The 19424-nt window shown below is 44.3% G+C and overlaps 1 protein-coding gene across 2 annotated transcripts in view; it reads right to left on the reverse strand.

Moving 5' to 3' along the window:
• The window catches only part of tyms (thymidylate synthetase), a 32850-nt gene extending 19123 nt beyond the window's left edge, over positions 1–13727 (reverse strand). The window contains exons 1-2 of one of the 2 annotated variants that reach the window (XM_063041494.1): positions 13455–13727; positions 3559–3632 (exon numbers count right to left, since the gene is read on the reverse strand). In XM_063041494.1, coding sequence (XP_062897564.1) covers positions 3559–3632; positions 13455–13596 — 216 coding nt within the window. In that variant the 5' untranslated portion in view covers positions 13597–13727. Of the gene's footprint in view, positions 1–702; positions 876–3558; positions 3633–13454 lie in introns of those variants that run through there. The other variant, XM_063041502.1, reaches the window with a different exon arrangement.
• Positions 13728–19424: the final 5697 nt, after the last annotated feature.

Here is a 19424-nt window from a genome sequence, read left to right on the forward strand (position 1 = left end):
TATGGTACTCTTTCTCACAAATTCATACAGAATTCCTCCAGTCTGGATTCTGCTACAGGACTGAAATGGCCCATGTCAACTCACAAATGAAATCATAAATAACAATAACCACTTCTTATCATTCCCATCCTCTCCACTCTCTTTGGTCTAATTGATCATACTGACCTCCTTCAAAACCATCCAGATGTTTGATTTCAACTGCTATCCACTTTAATAACTCGGTATTTTTCAACGGTAATGACTGGGTGATCCCAAGACATTTGTCTTTTTCAGACTGATAGACCAATTTCCTTGCAGGCCTAAGAAGAGCAGTGCATCTAGCTCTGGAGGTGCTGCAGTGTGTGGGTTGCGACTGCTGCATCATTAGCAAATAGCATGAGTCCGATCATAGCCTCATGCAGTTTGGTTTTGGCTCTTGGGTGGGCAAAGTTAAAAAGCTTGTCATCTGATCTAGTGCGGAGGCAGATCCCCTCTGTTGCAGTGCCAAATACGTGCCTCAGAAGGGTGAAGAAATTCCCAAAGAGCGTTGGGGCAAAGACACAGCCTTGCTTGACAGCAGTATGTCAAAGGACTCTGAATCAACAAGCACACTGGGAAGGCTGCAAATGAGGTGGCAGTCTACAATGCTAGTGTCACCAGCACACTGTTTTACTGCAGCAAGACCTGGACAGACTATTCTAAGCAGGAGAAAAGATTCCATACTTTCCATTTAAGGTCCCTCTTGTGTAGGCCCTGCTCAGACAGCATAGGCTGTGCTGGCTGGGCCATGTCCATCACATCCAAAAGATCCTCTACGGTGAGTTGGCTTCGGGCAAGACAACCGAATGTCTGCAAATGGGACATGAATGCGATGGGCATCAACACTTGAGTTCTGGGAGCCACTGAAATAGGCAGAGAAACATCTTGAAACAACACCTTAAGTCAGGCGATGAAAAATTCCTGAAAGAGGCTGAACACAAACAGGCCTGTCGAAAGGAACACTGCAACCCCAGCAGAGCTGAGAACACTTACAGATGCAACCTTTGCAAAAGAAACTGCCACCCTTGCATTGGTCTCCTCAACTACAGACAGCGCTGCACCAACAACAGAGATACCTAGGATGCAACATCCATGGCTGACCTCAACCAACAGGGGACCACAATAACAGTTTTACTTTCTCACTCCTCCAGTAACCTCTGGAGTTTTCCCAAAGATCTATGTTTTACTCCTCCCCTTTCTCAGCTACACAACACTCCTTGACAACATAATCAGTAAATAAAATACATACACATACACCAGGGGCACCTCTTCTACCTCTTCCCAGCACTATTTCCCTCATTGGCTCCAAGTGCCACCGATTTAACCACTTTCTAGTCTGATTCAGGAATGGCTGAACAGAAACATATTGAAATAAATATTAAAAGGACTGAAGTCATTGCCTTGAGCCTTACCACAAACTCCATTCCATAATCACTGTTTGACTCCCTCTCTGTGGGAGCTGTGGCAAAAATGAATCAGATTTTTTTGGCTTAACAGTGGAAAATGAAATACTGACCATAAATCTGCTTCCTTACCATGATTCCTGCAACGATGTTCAACCCTTCCCCTGCCTCTACACATCTGTTGTAAAATCCACATTAATCCCTTTGCTATGTGTACACTGGGCAGTTCCAAGGATCTCCTTGCCAACCTTGTCCCCCTCACTTTACATATAGCTGTTCCAATTTTTCTAAGCAACACCCACAAAATGTTAGAGGAACTCAACAGGCCAGGCAGCATCTATGGAAAAAAGTACCTGAAACATCGACTTTTTTTTCTCTTGATGCTGCCTGGCCTGCTGAGTTCTTCCAACATTTTGTGTGTGTTGCTCAGATTTCCAGCATCTGCAGATTTTCCTCATTTCCAATTTTACTAATTTGCATCAAGTTCTTTTCACCTGCCATTCACTCTTTCTGGTCTGTATTGGCTTCAGAAACAAATCTGAGATTTTAACCTTCACGGTAGCACAGACTTTGGTATCCTGCAGGTACCCCAGTTCCTTCCCATATCCAAAAGTATTCGGAAATACATCCAATTCATAAATTGGAATATCACTGGCATATAGTGTGAAATTTGTAGTTCTGCAGCAGTACTAAAGCAATACATAATAAAAACAAATTACAATTATGTAAGTTAAATAGGAAATAAAAAAAAAGTAAAAGAAATAGTGAGGTTTCATCGGATTCATTGTCCATTCAGAAATCTGATGGCAGAGGGGTAGTAATTGTTTCTGAAAACTATGTGTACATTCAGACTCCTGCCCCCTTCCTTTGACAGTGGCAATGAGAAGAGGGCATGTTCTGGGTGATGGGGGTCCTTAAGGACAGTGCCACCTTTTTGAGGCATCGCCTTTTGAAGGTGTTCTGGATGGTGGGGAGGCTGGTGCCCACGATGGAGCCGGCTGAGTTCACAACATTCTGCGGCTTTTTCCGATCCTGTGCAGTGGCCCCTCCATACCAGATGATGATGCAGCCAATCAGAATACTCTCCACGGCACATCTGTAAAAATGTGCTCGTCCTTGGTGACATACCAAATCTCCTCAAACTCCTTATGAAATATACCTACTGTCATGCCTTCTTCGTAATTGCATCAATATATTGGGCCCAGGATAGATCTTCAGATGTTGACATCCCAAAACTTAAAACTGTTCAACCTTTCCACTGCTAATCCCTCCACGAAGACTGGTGTGTGTTCCTTTGACTTCCCTTCCCTGAAGTCCACAATCAATTCTTTGGTCCAAATGGCACTGAGTGCAAGGTTGTTTTTATGACATCATTCAGTCAACTAATCTATCTCACTAAATGAACACCCCCATCACCATCTGAAATTCTGTCAACAATAGTTATGTCATCAACAAATTTATAGATGGTGTTTGAACTGTGCCTGGCCACACAGTCATAGGTGTAGAGAGAGTAGAGCAGTGGACTAAGCACGCATCCTTGAAGTGCGCCAGTGTTGATTGTCAGAGAGGAACAGATGTTATTTACGAATCGCACTGGCTGTTGACTCCCGATGACAAAAGTCAAGGATCCAGTTGCAGAGGGAGGCACAGAAGCCCACGTTTTGGAGCTTGTTGATTAGTACTAAAGATATGGTGGTGTTGAACACAGCTGTAATCATTAAACAGCAGGCTGACATATATATTGCTATTGTCCAGGTGATCCAAGGAAGAGTGGAGAGCCAGTGAGTCTGCATGCATGATATACCTATTGTGGTGATATACAAATTACAGTGAGTCCAGGTCCTTGGTTAGCCAGGAGTTGATTCTGGCCTTGACCAACCTCCCAATGCAATTCATCACAGCAGATATGAATGCAAGCAGATGATATTCGTAAACGCAGCTCAGCCTGGGCACTAATATAATTGTCATCCTTTTGAAGCAGATGGGAACCACAGGCTGCAGCAGTGCGAGATTGAAGATGGCCTTGAACACACATTGTTTTGATAAACCTAACCAATTAGAGACTATTACAAGAAAATGATACTACTAAAATTATCACAAAATTTCTAAGATCCTTAGACAAAACCATAATACTTACTTTGATGAACCACAACAGCTCTTGTAGAATTCCTTTCCAGAATACTCGTTTAGTAGTAAGCAGGGGGAAAGAATCTGAAAGACAAAATATTTGTAACTTTATTAGAGCACTGAGGATCATGTGAGTGAATTTCATTGACCTAGATTGAAATAGCAAATACATTTCCATATCACCTAATTAATAAAAGCCCAGAAAGAAAAATGCTCTATTCCACAAAAAGGAAAGAAAAAAAAAACCCAGCAGCAAGGGCAGACCATTTTTATGCTGCAAATATTTAAGGCTTAAGAAAATATACTTTATATGCTTGAGCCTAAACATACATGATTCATTTCATCAACACTTCTAGCAAAGTGTGATAAAGAGCTAATTACTCAAAGCATTCATATCAGTATAGGGAGAATTACAAACAGCACACAATTTTTGTATTTGGATTGAGGATTAAGAGAAACAAGCAAAAAAGTTGGAGCTTTATCCAGGCTCTGATCAGTCACGATCTTATTGAATAGCAGAGGAGGTCCTGCTCTTCTTGTACTTTCTTAAAATTTGATCTCTAGTTGGCACCAAAATAGGCCATCACCTTTACACTGGGTCTTCTGGCCCAGAAGCAAGGAAGGAAAGGACAAAAATAAATTTACCCAAAACTCCAAACTTATTACTTGCAGATTAATAGGGTCAGGATTTACCAAATTCTGCTCTCAGAACAGCCTAGAGGCACACCACAAGAACTCAGTCGCAAATAAATTTCACTTGCATATAGTAACACATGGCTGTTTCTTGTGGAACTACAGTCCAATACAATTCACTGGCTGGAGTAAAAGGAAAATTTGTAATTAAAATTTCTCAAAGAACACCATTCTTGACTGCACCAACTTGGGCATTCAACCAGTGTGCAAAAGACAACAAACTGCAAATACAAAAAGAAATACTAATAATAAATAAGAAAGCCATAAATATTGAGAACATGAGATGAAGAGTCCTTGAAAGTGAACCTATAGGTTGTGGGAACATTCCATTGCTGAGGCAAGTATAGTTATCCCCTTTGATTCAATAGCCTGATGATGTAGTTGAGGGATTATAACTGTTCCTGAACTTGCTAGTGTGAGTCTTAAGGCTCCTGTACCTTCTTCCTGATGGCAGCAGTGAGAAGAGAGCATGACCTGGGTAGTGGATGCTGCTTTCCTACAACAACGCTTCACGTAGACATGCTCAGTGGTGGGGAGGGCTTTACACCTAATGGACAGGGGTACTTTTCGTAGGATTTTTCATCAAGGGCATTGGTGTTTCCATACCAGGCTGTGACGCAGCCGGTCAATATACACTCCATCCACACATCTATAGAAGATTATCAAAGTTTTAGATGTCATACCGAATCTTTGTAAACTCCTAAGGAGGCATTTCTTTAGTCTTCTTAAAAAATTTAAACAGTTAAACATAGATTATAGAACAGTACAGCACACAAACAGGCCATTTGGCCCACAACATTGTGCCAAACCAGCTAAAAAGCAGATCAAAAACACCCAAACACTCTGAGTAAAAAAAAAACAACTTACTACCCCTTCTCACCTTCAATGTATGCCCTCTGGTATTTCTACTCTGGGAAGCAGATATTCTGCCCACTCTAGCTATGCCTCTCATAATCTTGCAAACCTCTAACAGATCTCCCCTCAGCCTCCAATGCTCCAGAGAAAACAACACAAGTTCGTCCAGCCCTCTAAACCAGGCAGCATCCTGGTAAACCTCTTCTGTACCCTCTCCAGAGAAAACAGCACAAGTTTGTCCAGCCCTCTAAACCAGGCAGCATCCTGGTAAACCTCTCCTGTACCCTCTCCAAAGCTTCAACAACCTTCCTATAGTGAGGCGACAAGAGCTGTACACCATACTCCAGATGTGGCCTAACTAGTTTCATAAACGGCAACATAACTTCCTGACTTTTGAACTCAATGCCTCGACTAGCAAAAGCAAGCATTCCATGCCTCATTAATCAACCTATCAACCTTTCTCTTAACAGTATACTTTCTCATTGCATTTGCCCTACTGAGGTGCAGCACCTCATATTTATCTGGGTTGAACTCCACCTGCCATTTCCCAGCCCATATCTGCAACCGATCTATGTTGTGCTGTATTCTTTGCCAGTCTTCTACACTGTCCACAACTCCACCAATCTTGGTGTCATCCACATACTTATCAACCCTTATCAACTCCCATCTACATTTTCATCCAGGTCGTTTATATACATTACAAACAACAGAGGTCCCAACACATCACTGCAGAACTCCACTAATTACAGACATCCAGCTTGAATAAGTCCTTTCAACCACTACCCTCTGCCTGCCATGTGCAAGCCAGTTCTGAATCCAGTTAATTTGCTATGGATCCCATGCATTTTAATCTTTTGGATTAGCCTCCCATGAGGAACTTTGTCAGACGCCTTACTAAAATCCATGTTGACAACATCCACTGCCCCATCCTCATCAATCTCTCTCGTCACTTTGTCAAGAAACTCTATTAAGTCTCTGTGCCCAGAGAGGATACTAGTCAAGGACCCAGCAATCTCCGCCCTGGTTTCTTTCAATAACCTGGCGTAAATCCCATCAGGCCCTGGGGACTTGTCCACCTTGATACTCATTAGGAAGGCCAACACATCCTCCTCCTCGACTTCTAAATGCCCTAGCATATTTATACATGCAGCACTGATTTCCTGGTCCTCCATATCCTTTTCCTTGGTAAATACTGAAGCAAAGTACTCATTAAGTACCTCACTCATTCTCCGCATCCAAGCAAATGTTACCCATTTTATCCTTGAGTAGTCCCACCCTCTTCCTAGTTATCCTCTGATTATATGTATAGAATGCCTTGAGATTCACCTTAATCCCACTTGCCAAGGATTTTTCATGGACCCTCCTGGCTTTCCTAATCCCCTTCTTCAGTTCTTTTCTGTTTTCTTTACACTCCTTATGTGCTCTGTTTGATCCTGACTTCTGAAGCTTCACGTACTTTTCCTTTTTCTTCTTGACTAAATTCATTTTCTCTCTGGACATCCAAGGTTCTCCTATCTTTCCATCCCAGTCCTTCCTTCTAATAGGAACATATCTTTCCTGCACTATGTGCAATTGATCTTTAAACACCCTCCACATGTCTGATGTGGACTAGCCAGAGAAAATGTAATCCCAATTAGCACTGTTTAGTTCCTCCCTAATGCCCTCCTAATCTGCCCCATTCCAATTTAAAACTCTCCACAAGGGCTACACCTATCCGTATCGATAGCTAGCCTGAAAGTGAGGGAGTTGTGGTCACTGTTCCCTGACTGTTCATCCACTGAAAGGTCAGTCACCTGGCCAGGTCCGGTATGGTTTCTTCTCACATTGGACCGTCCACATATTGATTTAAGAAACCTTCCTGAATATACTTAGCAAATTCTGCCCCTGCACCAAGATGGTCCCAGTTTATATTAGGGAAGTTGAAATCCCCCATGAAAACAACCCTTTTTACACATTTCCTTAATCTGATTACATATCTGTTCCTCAATGTCCCAGTGGCTGTTGGGGGGGGGGGTCTGTTATACAATCCCAGCAGTGTGACTGCACCCTTCCTATTCCTGAGTTCCACCCACATGGACTCAGAGCCTGACCCCTCCATTACGTCTCCTTCCCCTGAGCACAGCTGTGATTTTGTCCCTGACTAGTAGGGCAACTCCACCCCCTCTTTTACCTCCTCCATCATTTCTCAAACTTTGAAAACCTGCTACATTAATCACCCATTCTTACCCCTCTTCAGAATTAGGTTCATTATCTCCAGCATGTGACGTGAAATTTGTTAACTTAGTAGCAGCAGTTCAATGCAATACATAATATAGAAGAGAAAAAAAATAAAATAATAAATAAGTAAACCAATTAAGGTATACGTATACAACAGGAATTCTGCAGATGCTGGAAATTCAAGCAACACACATCAAAGTTGCTGGTGAACGCAGCAGGCCAGGCAGCATCTGTAGGAAGAGGTGCAGTCGACGTTTCAGGCAGAGACCCTTCGTCAGGACTAACTGAAGGAAGAGCTAGTAAGAGATTTGAAAGTAGGAGGGGGAGAGGGAGATCCAAAATGATAGGAGAAGACAGGAGGGGGAGGGATGGAGCCAAGAGCTGGACAGGTGATTGGCAAAAGGAATACGAGAGGATCATGGGACAGGAGGTCCGGGAAGAAAGACAAGTGGGGGGGATCCCAGAGGATGGGCAAGGGGTATATTCAGAGTGACAGAGGGAGAAAAAAGGAGAGTGAGAGAAAGAATGTGTGTATAAAAATAAAAAACAGATGGGGTACGAGGGGGAGATGGGGCATTAGCGGAAGTTAGAGAAGTCGATGTTCATGCCATCAGGTTGGAGGCGACCCAGACGGAATTTAAGGTGTTGTTCTTCCAACCTGAGTGTGGCTTCATCTTTACAGTAGAGGAGGCCGTGGATAGACATGTTAGAATGGGAATGGAATGTGGAATTAAAAAGTGCAAAAAACAGAAATACTGTTTAGTAAAAAAAGTGTTCAAGGGTTCAATGTCCATTTAGGAATTGGATGGCAGAGGAGAAGAAGCTGTTCCTGAATCGCTGAGTGTGTGCCTTCAGGCTTCTGTACCTCCTACCTGATGGTAACAGTGACAAAAGGGCATGCCCTGGGTGCTGGAGGTCCTTAATAATGGACACTGCCTTTCTGAGTCACCGCTCCCTGAAGATGTCTTGGGTACTTTGTAGGCCAGTACCCAAGATGGAGCCGACTAGATTTACAATCCTCTGCAGCTTCTTTCGGTCCTGTGCAGTAGCCCCCCACCCCACCCCACCCCACCCCCATACCAGACAGTGATGCAGCCTGTCAGAATGCTCTCCATGGTACATCTATAGAAGTTTTTGAGTGTATTTGTTGACATGCCAAATCTCTTCAAACTCCTAATGAATTATAGCCACTGTCTTGCCTTCTTTATAACTACATCGATATGTTGGGGCCAGGTTAGATCCTCAGAGATCTTGACAGCCAGGAACTTGAAACTGCTCACTCTCTCCACTTCTGATCCCTCTGTGAGGATTGTGTTCCTTCAGCTTACTCTTCTGGAAGTTCACAATCAGCTCTTTCTTACTGACGTTGAGTGCCAGGTTACTGCTGCAGCACCACTCCACTAGTTTGCATATCTCACTCCTGTACGCCCTCTCGTCACCACCTGAGATTCTACCAACAATGGTTCTATCATCAGCAAATTTATAGATGGCACTTAAGCAATGCCTAGCCACACAGTCATGTGTATATAGACAGTAGAGCAGCTGGCTAAGCACACACCCAAGGTGTGCCAGTGTAGATCATCACCAAGGGGGATACATTATCACCAATCCACACAGATTGTGGTCTTCTGATTAGGAAGTTGAGGATTCAATTGCAGAGGGAGGTACAGAGGCCCAGATTCTGCAACTTCTCAATCAGGATTGTGGGAATGATGGTATTAAATGCTGAGCTGTAGTCGATGAACAGCATCCTGACCTAGGTGTTTGCCTTGTCCAGGTGGTCTAAAACTGTGTGGAGAGTCATTGAGATTACGTCTGCCGTTGACCTATTGTGGCAATAGGCAAATTGGAATTGGTCCAGGTCCTTGCTGAGGCAGGAGTTCAGTCTAGTCATGACCAACCTCTCAAAGCATTTCATCACTCTCGATGTGAGTGCTACCAAGCGATAGTTATTAAGGCAGCTCATGTTATTCTTCTTAGGCACTGGCATAATTGTTGCCTTTTTGAAGTAGGTGGGAACTTCCATCCATAGCAGTGAGAGGTTGAAAATGTCCTTGAATACTCCCGCCAGCTGGTTGGCACAGGTTTTCAGAGTCTTACCAGGTACTCTATCGGGACCTTCTGCCTTGTAAGGGTTCACTCTCTTTAAAGACAGCCTAACATCGGCCTCTGAGACAGAGACCACAGGGTCATCAGGTGCAGCAGGGGTTTTCACAGCTGTAGTTATGTTCTCCTTTTCAAAGCAGGCATAGAAGGCATTGAGTTCATCTGATAGTGAAACCTCGCTGCCGTTCGTACTATTGATGCTCTCTTTCACAGACATCCCACCTCTCCCGGAAGTTCCGGCAGTCTCCTGCATATTGATAGCGGCTCCCTGACGCCCGCAAATTATATAAAATATCGAGGGACAGAGGGACAGAGGATCCTGATTGGTCTCTCTTTGTGCTAAGAGAGTGAGTGGGCCAGTGAAGGAGTGGAGCTTTGAGGCTTTGACTGGAGAGATTCTGGCAGTTTTGGCAGTTGGTCTGTGCAATCTAGTCAATCAAGATTTGAATAGATCAGCAGAAAGCCGTTGATTAGACAATCAAGATTTGAATAGCTCAGACTCAGCAGAAAGCAGCTGATTGGGCAGTCGAGGTTAGGTGACCAAGCATTTTGAAAAGCTCAAACAGATCAATAGAGGGATAGCTCAAGCGAAGCGGCCTGTGGAAAGCAGCCAGTGAGTGAGTGGGCCAGTGAAGGAGTGGAGCTTTGACGCTTTGACTCCAGAGGCTTCGACGAGAAGAGGCAGAGGACAAGCTTGCTTGCAGTTAGTCTTTACAATGCCTCCTGAGAAGGTGATGTGCCTCTCATGTGAGATGTGGCAGTCTTGGGGGAACGCCCCTCTCCCGCAGAGTCACATCTGCCAGAAGTGCATACGGCTAGATGATTTGGAAGACCGTGTAAGGAATCTGAAGCAGCAGCTGGATGACCTTCGACTCATAAGGGAGAATGAGGCAGTCATAGATGAGAGCTACAGGGAGGTAGTCACACCTAGGCTGTCGGAAGCACGTCGTTGGGTGACAGTCAGAGGGGGGAAAGCGAAGGTGAGCAGACAGGTAGTGCAGAGCACCCCTGTAGCCATTCCCCTGAATGATAAGTTTACCGTCCTGGATACAGTTGGTGGGGACGACTTACCAGGTGTGAGCCACGGTGGCAGGGCCTCCGGCACTGAGTCTGACCCTGTGGTGCAGAAGGGTTGGACGGAGAAGAGGAGAGCTGTCGTCATTGGAGACTCTATAGTCAGGGGAGCAGACAGGAGATTTTGTGGACGTGAGAAGGACACCTGCATGGTTTGTTGCCTCCCGGGCGCCAGGGTCCGGGATGTCTCTGACCGGGTGCACGACATCCTGGTACGAGAGGGAAAGCAACCAGAAGTCGTGATACATGTTGGGACCAACGACATAGGCAGGAAGAGGGATGAGGTCCTGAAGGGTGAGTTTCGGGAACTAGGCAGAAGGCTGAAGAACAGGACCTCAAGGGTGGCGTTCTCAGGATTGCTGCCAGTGCTACATGACAGTGATGGTAAGAATTGGAGGAGACGGCAGTTGAATGCGTGGCTGAGGAGTTGGTGCAGGGAGCAGGGTTTTAGATTTTTGGATCATTGGGATCTCTTCTGGGGAAGGTGGGACCTGTACAGATTGGATGGACTGCACCTGAACTTGAGGGGGAGCAATATCCTTGCAGGTAGGTTTGCTAGCATGGGTCGGGAGGGTTTAAACTAATTTGCAAGGGGGATGGGACCCAGAGCGATAGAGCAGTGAAAGAAGTGCATGGAGTAAAGCCAGATCCAACATATAGAGGGGTTTTGAGGAAGAGAAGCAGAATAAACGGTGTAAAGACAGTAAGGTAGAAGGGCTGAAATGTGTGTACCTCAATGCAAGAAGCATCAGGAACAAAGGTGATGAACTGAGAGCTTGGATACATACATGGAATTATGATGTAGTGGCTATTACAGAAACTTGGCTGGCACCAGGGCAGGAAAGGATTCTCAATATTCCTGGATTTCAGTGCTTTAAAAGGGATAGAGAGGGCGGAAAAAGGGGAGGGGGGTGGCATTACTGGTCAGGGATACTATTACAGCTACAGAAAGGGTGGGTAATGTAGCTGGATCCTCTTTTCAGTCAGTATGGGTGGAAGTCAGGAACAGGAAGGGAGCAGTTACTCTACTGGGGGTATTCTATAGGCCCCCTGGTAGCAGCAGAGATACAGAGCAGCAGATTGGGAGGCAGATTTTGGAAAGGTGCAAAAATAACAGGGTTGTTATCATGGGTGGAGGTAGATACAGTAGTGAAGTTTAAGAGACTACTGGACAGGTATATGGAGGAATTTAAGTTGGGGGCTTATATGGGAGGCAGGGTTTGAGGGTTGGCATAACATTGTGGGCCGATGAGCCTGTACTGTGCTGTACTATTCTATGTCCTATGTAAGTAGACCCATCAGGCCGGCTGGTAGTGCAATGGCATCAGAGCCGGACTCCAGACCGAAGGCTCCCGAGTTCGAATCCAAGTCGGGCCACCCCCCGAGCACGCTTTCCATCTATGCCGGGTTGAGAGTCGAGCTAGCCACTTGGGCTCGTAAAAACAAAAAAGGGTCGAGTCAGGAACGTTCATATCATGACTCGGTTAATCCGAAAGGAGACCAATCCTGACACCACGCGCCAGACAAGAATGGCTGTCTGGTGCGACACGCTATAAAAAAAACTATCAGTTTTCTCTGTGGACGGGCTTCACAGTCGATCTCTCTCTCTCTTTCATTGTCCATCAGTTCATTTTAGTATCCTGCAGCGCCACGGCAGAGAGTTCCAAAAAAAGAAAATATAAAACATACTTCACCCCAGACCACACTAAAGTGTACCCCTGCCCAATAGGGGTCAAAAATAATGACAGTGTTGCTCGCTGCACTGTCTGCAACAGTGACTTTTCTATTGCCCATGGTGGGTTAAGTGACTGTAAAAGACATTTAACAGGTGAGTTTAACAGGTGTCATTCATGTATCAGCATAGCTGATGTTATTTAATCTAGCTGATTGCATTGCCTCTGATCTGGGCCAACATTTACATGCCGGGCGGCACCTAATTAATTAGCTTGTTTGTTTTGGCTTTTTTCTTAAAGATGTGCTGGGTGCGTCCCAGCCACTGCTGTACCACTGCATTCTTTGCAGATCGGTATCGGTTCGCTGCCCGGAGGGTGGGGACCACTGCACCACCCCAACTTCCGACAATTCAGCCTAACACACCATCATCAGTGTGCTCGATGTCTTCCCAATTCCAGTAAGTGATACTACACTATACATACATTATTTCTACTTTATATCGGCTGTGTATTTTTACGTTATTTGGTATGATTTGGCAGCTTCATAGCTTAAAGGTTACTGAAGAGTGCTTGCGCGAGGTTTTCGCTACGGAGAACAGTGCGGCAATGATTGTGGAAAAGTATTTCTACTTTATATAGGATGTGTATTCATCATATCATTCCTGCTTTTACTATATGTTACTGTTATTTTAGGTTTTATGTGTTATTTGGCATGATTTGATAGGTTATTTTTGGGTCTGCAAACACTCACAAATTTTTCCCATATAAATAAATGGTAATTGCTTCTTCGCTTTACGACATTCCGGCTTACGAACCGTTTCATAGGAATGCTCTGCAAGGAAAGTTTGCAAAAGAAATAGAAAAGCTACTTGCATTAGCATTTATCTATCCGCATTAAGACTGCCAACAAAATACTCAACAAGGAAATACGGGGGGGCGGGGGTAGTGGTGCTCCTTCCTGAAATGAGTTTTTGCAGGGTGGGATGTCTGCTTTCATGTACTGATCCACGCTCCAAATTCATTACCCTTACCCATAATTCTCCTACCATTAAAATATACAGACTTCAAAATATCATAGCTGTTATTTCGATTTTGCTTTTCAAAGCCTTCCCTGGCACCTACCTTCTGGTCCGATCCTTTCCTTACTGACCTGGATTTCCGGTTTCCAGCCCCCTGCAAAACTAGTTTAAACTCCTGAGTAGCATTAGCAAACCTCGCGGCCAGGATATTGGTTCCCCAGAATATAGAAAGCACAATTGACGAAGCTAATACATCCCAGACCACTTACCCCTCAGACTGTATCTCGCCTGCAGCCCGAAGACTGAGAAAGTGCCAGTGCCAGTCCGGTCTTCTTTGTGTACACCTCTTTCGAGAATATATTTGACATGCTGCAAGTACTGGCGCTCATCACTCAATTCCTGCATTTCCATGTCAATGCTGTCTCACTCCAAACGCTTAACGCCGCAACTTTTCCTCTGTACCGCTCTCTCGCAGGAATAAAACGCGCGCTTCTTCGCCTTACTTCTGGCGGGGTCCAATCATCTGCCACCGCCCGCCCCTTCCCTCCCTCCGGCCGGGTTACCGCTCCAATCCTCGGCCACCGCCCGCCCCTTCCCTCCCTCCGGCCGGGTTACCGCTCCAATCCTCGGCCACCGCCCGCCCCTTCCCTCCCTCCTCCCTCCTCCCTCCTCCCTCCTCCCTCCGGCCGGGTTACCGCTCCAATCCTCGGCCACCGCCCGCCCCTTCCCTCCCTCCTCCCTTCGGCCGGGTTACCGCTCCAATCCTCGGCCACCGCCCGCCCCTTCCCTCCCTTCGGCCGGGTTACCGCTCCAATCCTCGGCCACCGCCCGCCCCTTCCCTCCCTTCGGCCGGGTTACCGCTCCAATCCTCGGCCACCGCCCGCCCCTTCCCTCCCTCCGGCCGGGTTACCGCTCCAGTCCTCGGCCACCGCCCGCCCCTTCCTTCCCTCCCTCCCTTCCTCCCTCCCTCCCTCCCTCCCTTCCTTCCTTCCTTCCCTCCCTCCCTTCCTCCCTCCCTCCCTCCCTTCCTCCCTCCTCCCTCCCTCCCTCCCTCCCTCCCTCCCTTCCTTCCCTCCCTCCCTCCCTCCCTCCCTTCCTTCCTTCCCTCCCTCCCTCCCTTCCCTTCCCTCCCCTCCCCTCCCCCCTCCCTCCCTCCCTCCCTCCCTCCCTCCCTCCGGCCGGCACCCTGATGCCCTGAAATTAAATACAATATCCCGCAAATCGATTTTTTTTTGAGAGGGAGCAGGAGAGTGAGAGCGAGCATCTTGATTGGTCTCTCTTCGTGCTAAGTAGACCTATCAGTTTTCTCTGTGGGCGGGCTTTACAGTCGACCTGAAAAATAATGACAGTGTTGCTCGCTGCACCGTTTGCAACTGTGACTTTTCTATTGCCCATGGTGGGTTAAAATGTAAACGGCATGTTGAAGTGAGTTTAACAGGTGTCATTCGTTCATTAGCGTAGCTAACGTTACTTAAATTAGCTGGCTAGCTGCTAAGGAGCTACTCTATTGATGTCCTACGTGATGACGCCAAACTTCCTGTAGACTTGCTAAAAGTTGTAATAGAATAAACATGATAATATAGTATAATATAATATACGTACATATACCTCCCTGAAATGAGTGTTTGTAGAGTGGGATGTCTGCGTATGACTCAGTAGCATCACAGGGATGTAGCATCATACAAGCAGAGTTCACAAAGAAAACATAAATTACAAGATAGAACACAGTATGAACAATAAAAATAAAGGCCACTTTAGTGCAGCGTGATCAAGTTGAGTTAGTAAGCTGTATTGAGTAGGGATGTATGAGTTGGTTCAAATACAGAATGGAAATCAGAATTGTTCCAGGGTATCCAGCTATTAGAAAGAGCAAATAAAACAGGAAAATCAAAAAAATGTCAAGTACATAAACATCTCAAATAAAAGTGGAAAAGTGCTGGAAACACTTTGCAGGTCAGATAGCATTTGTGGAAAAGTTAATTAAATGTTTCTTGAATTCATTAAATTAATGGCTTTTAACAAAGAGTTAAAACGAAGCTTGAAATGGGTTGAAAAAGGAAACTGAGGTAGAGAGTATTGGATCTGACTGTTTAATTGTAATTGTCATATTCTTTGCAGTTTAATAATCAATTATCTGCTTATACTTTAAGTGGCCTTTATATACATAACACTTTGGTCTGGCTATACAAAATATAATTCTAAAGCTTCTTCGTCTTTCATTCAGAGGCTGGTATTTTCTCATTGGTTAAGTTTTTGCTGCAGTCTTGAATAACTATTTTCTAATTGGATTATTATTATTATCTGTAGAGTAGAATGGACGTTTCCTTATCTGTATGGTATAAAGTAGATATTTTGTGCTAGGCACCATCTTACTTTTCTTTAGATCCTCCCTTAAAGTAGGAAGACTCCCTGTTACTGTTCTGTTCCTGTTCTCTTTGTTCTATCAACTCTTAATAAAATAATTGTTAAGCAACACATTTCTGCTCGATTCTTGACATCTAAAATAACCTTGGATTTAAACACCAGAATCCAACAATTTTTGGCATAGTCGGCAGGATATTCTGAAGCTTTAAATTTATTCCAATCGAAGACAAAAGAGGGAATTTTGAGCGTGCAACAAAAGGGGTAAGAACTTCCTCTGTTCCTCTGATGCCTAAGACAAAAAGTCCTGGCTTCAAATATCAGATGGAAATCAGAATTGAGGACTGCTGTGTTGCTATTTAAAAAGAAAAACATCTGTGAAAATATTGGTTACAATCTATTTGGTCCTAACCTCTTTGATTCCAATCTATTGTTGTTGCACTGTAATCTGTTTTTGGTACCTGGTGAAAATAGTGCTTGTACAATCTATTTGGTGGTAATCTATTTGCCCATGATCTCTTTGTTTGCTGGAACAATCTATTTGCTGTGCTATTTGGTTACAATCTTAATATTTCACAATCTCAAAGTGATAAAACTACATACAAATTAAGATCAAGTTGAATCAATGGCCAAAGTTGTGAAACTTACTAAGAACCTGAATAAAACACCTCAGTCTGATAAAATGAATAAAAAAAAGTCCAGACAAGACATACCAACAATGCGAAGTTTATGAAGAACAAAAGGTCCTATATTAAGTTCTTGGAAATAGCTGCTACTGGTTTAGTAATAATACCATGTTGTCGGTTTGATTGAATATATGAGAGATTGAAAGAGTTAACGGGAGAAGTCAAGTGTTTTACCATTGAAAGAAATGCAAAATGTGCGATAAACTACAAAAGCAGCATGATAGAGACAGTAAAAAGTGTAAAGAGCAAATCTTCGCATTAACTGAACAAGCAGAAGAACATTGTAATTCAGTCAATGTGCATTGTTTGAAGTTTCAAAGCAAACTAAAACAAAATGGGAAAGTGCAGCCGACACTTCAAGTGGGCAGTCCTGCTAGTGACACTTTGAGTGACACTATTACTGGTGTTCCACCCTGGGAAACACCTACTGTACTTTGTAAGCTATGCCTGAGGAACTAAAGTTCACATTGAACCAACTTCCTGTACAGTGCTACCATTTGAACTCTGGAGCATACAGTCCTCCAAGACAACACCGTCTGAACTCTGAAGAATTACAGGATGGACATGACATGGGCTCTACATCTGACTCTCGTAACTCAAGTGAAAATGACAGTGATGAAATATTAAGATTGACAGCTATGTCACAGCTTCCTCCAATAAAGAACAAGGGAGCAAAGTTACCATAGGACTGAAGATGAAACCACTGTTGATCCATGTAGTGACAAGATGGTGGCATTGCTTAACCGCTCAACAATCTGCTGAAGGGCAGTAATTATTCAGATGATCCCGTGATTCTTACCGAAAATATACTGAAAGTGTTTCAAACTTTAAAGATGACATTGTGTACTGCACCTGTATTAAAAATCCTTGATACAGGTAGACAATTTACCCTGTATGTCAACAAGAAATACAAGATGGCAGTTTTAACTCAAGAACAAGAGAGCAAACATTAGTGGGAAGTTAGAGGATTGGAAGCTTTTAAAAACTAACAGAGGGCAACTAAAAAGTCATTAAGGAGGTAAAGATGGAATACGAAAGTAAGCTAGCCAATAATATTAAAGAGGATATCAAAAGTTTCTTCAGATATACCTTTCAAGAATCACTAAATTTTGAAATGGTTCCAGAAGACTGGAAAATTGCAAGTGTCACTCCACTCCTCAAGAAGGGAGAGCAGCAGAAGAAAGAAAACAATAGGCTGGTTAGTTTGACCTCACTGGTTGGGAATATATTGGAGTCGATTAGAGTACCTTGGAGGCACATGATAAAATAGGCCGTATTCAGTATGGTTTCCTCAAGGGAAAATCTTGCCTGACAAATCTGTTGGAATTCTTTGAAAAAGTAACAAGCAGGATAGACAAAGGAAAATCAGCTGATGTTGTGTACTTGAACTTTCAGAAACCCTTTGACAAGGTGCCACACGTGAGGCTGCGTCACAAGCTACGAGCCCATGGTATTACAAGGAAGATTCTAGCATGGATAAAGCAGTGGCTGGTTGACAGGAGGCAAAGAGTGGGAATAAAAGAGGCTTTTCTAACTTGCTGCCAGTAACTAGTGATGTTCCACAGGGGTCTGTATTGGGATCGATTCTTTTTATGGTATATGTCAATGATTTGGATGTTGGAATTGATGGATTTGTTGCAAGGTTTGCAGATGATATAAAGATAGGTGGAGGGGCAGGTAGTTTTGAGGAAGTAGAGAAGCCACAGAAGGACTTAGACAGAGAATGGGTAAAGAAGTGGCAGATGGAATGTAGTGTTGGGAAGTATATGGTCATGCTGCTTGGTAGAAGAAATGAAAAGGGTAACTATTTTTGAAATGGAGAGAAAATACAAAAGAAAACAGAGGTGCAAAGGGACTTGGGAGTCCATGTGCAGGATTCCCTGAAGGTTAATTTGCAGGTGAATCTGTGGTGAGGAAGGCAAATGCAATGTTGACAGTCATTACAAGAGGATTAGAATATAAAAGCAGGATGTAATGTTAAGACTTTCTAAAGCACTGGTGAGGCCTCATCTGGAGTATTATGCCAGTTTTGGGCCTCTTATCTTAGAAAGGATGTGCTGATGGTGGAAAAGGTTCAAAGGAGGTTCATGAAAATGATTCCAGAATTGAACAGTTTGTCATATGAAGAGTGTTCAATGGCTCTGGGCCTGTATTCACTAGAATTCAGAAGAACGAAGGGTGATATCATTGAAACCTATCAAATTCTGAAAGGACTTGATAGAATGGATGTGGAAAGGACGTTTCCGATGGTGGGAGAGTGCAAGACCAGAGGACACAGCCTCCAAATAGAGAGGCATCCTTTTAACAACAGAGATGAGGAAGAACTTCTTTAGCCAGAGAGTGGTGAATCTGTGGAATTCTTTGCCACAGGCCACTATGGAGACCAAGTCTTTATTTAGGCAGAGCTTGATAGATTCTTGATTGGTCAGGGCATGAAAGGATATGGGAGGAAGGCAGGAGATTGAGGCTGAGAGGAAAAATGGATCAGCCATGATGAAATGGTGGAGAAAACTCGACAGGCCAAAAGGTCTAATTTGCTCCTATATCTTATGGCCTTATAGTGTAAGACTTGATGATTTGAAAGTTAAACTATTGGATTTGCCACAACCTCACCTTTTAGTTTGATTGATAGCTGAACATGGCATTCTAGTGGCTCTGGAAAGTATAATTCTAAAGCTTCTTTCTCTTTCGAGGGAGGAGAAGATGGCGGCATGACGCAGCGCGCACGGCCTCTCCGGTGAAATGATATCGTATTTGTTAAATAGGGGCCATGCACAATCCTGATTTGATGGAGACGTATGTGAGAAGCACAGAGGAACATCTGGAGAAACTTCTGAAATGCCTGGTTCGCTGCCACTGCTACTGTGCAATCGAGAACCTCTGGAGGGAAGGCCCCAAATCCTCGGCTTTGCCTGTTGCTGGTGGCTGGGGATGGGGTTGAAGCGCTCGGCAGTGATGGTACTTGGTGCTCGGTGTCGGAGGGCTGGTCGGAGGCTCGAAGTTTTCGGACAGGCTGAGAGTCGGACTGTGGTTGGGTGCTTCCAGGATGCTGCATCAGCAAGTTTGCGGTGCTGGAAGCTCATGGCAGGAAGAGTTTTCTTCCTTCTACCGTCTGCATGAGATGTTGGGACTTTCGATAGACTTTGAAACTTTTTTTACGGTGCTCATGGTCTGTTCTTCTATCAAATTACA

This window comes from Mobula hypostoma, chromosome 1 (genome assembly GCF_963921235.1).
Source record: "Mobula hypostoma chromosome 1, sMobHyp1.1, whole genome shotgun sequence".
Taxonomy (NCBI): domain Eukaryota; kingdom Metazoa; phylum Chordata; class Chondrichthyes; order Myliobatiformes; family Myliobatidae; genus Mobula; species Mobula hypostoma.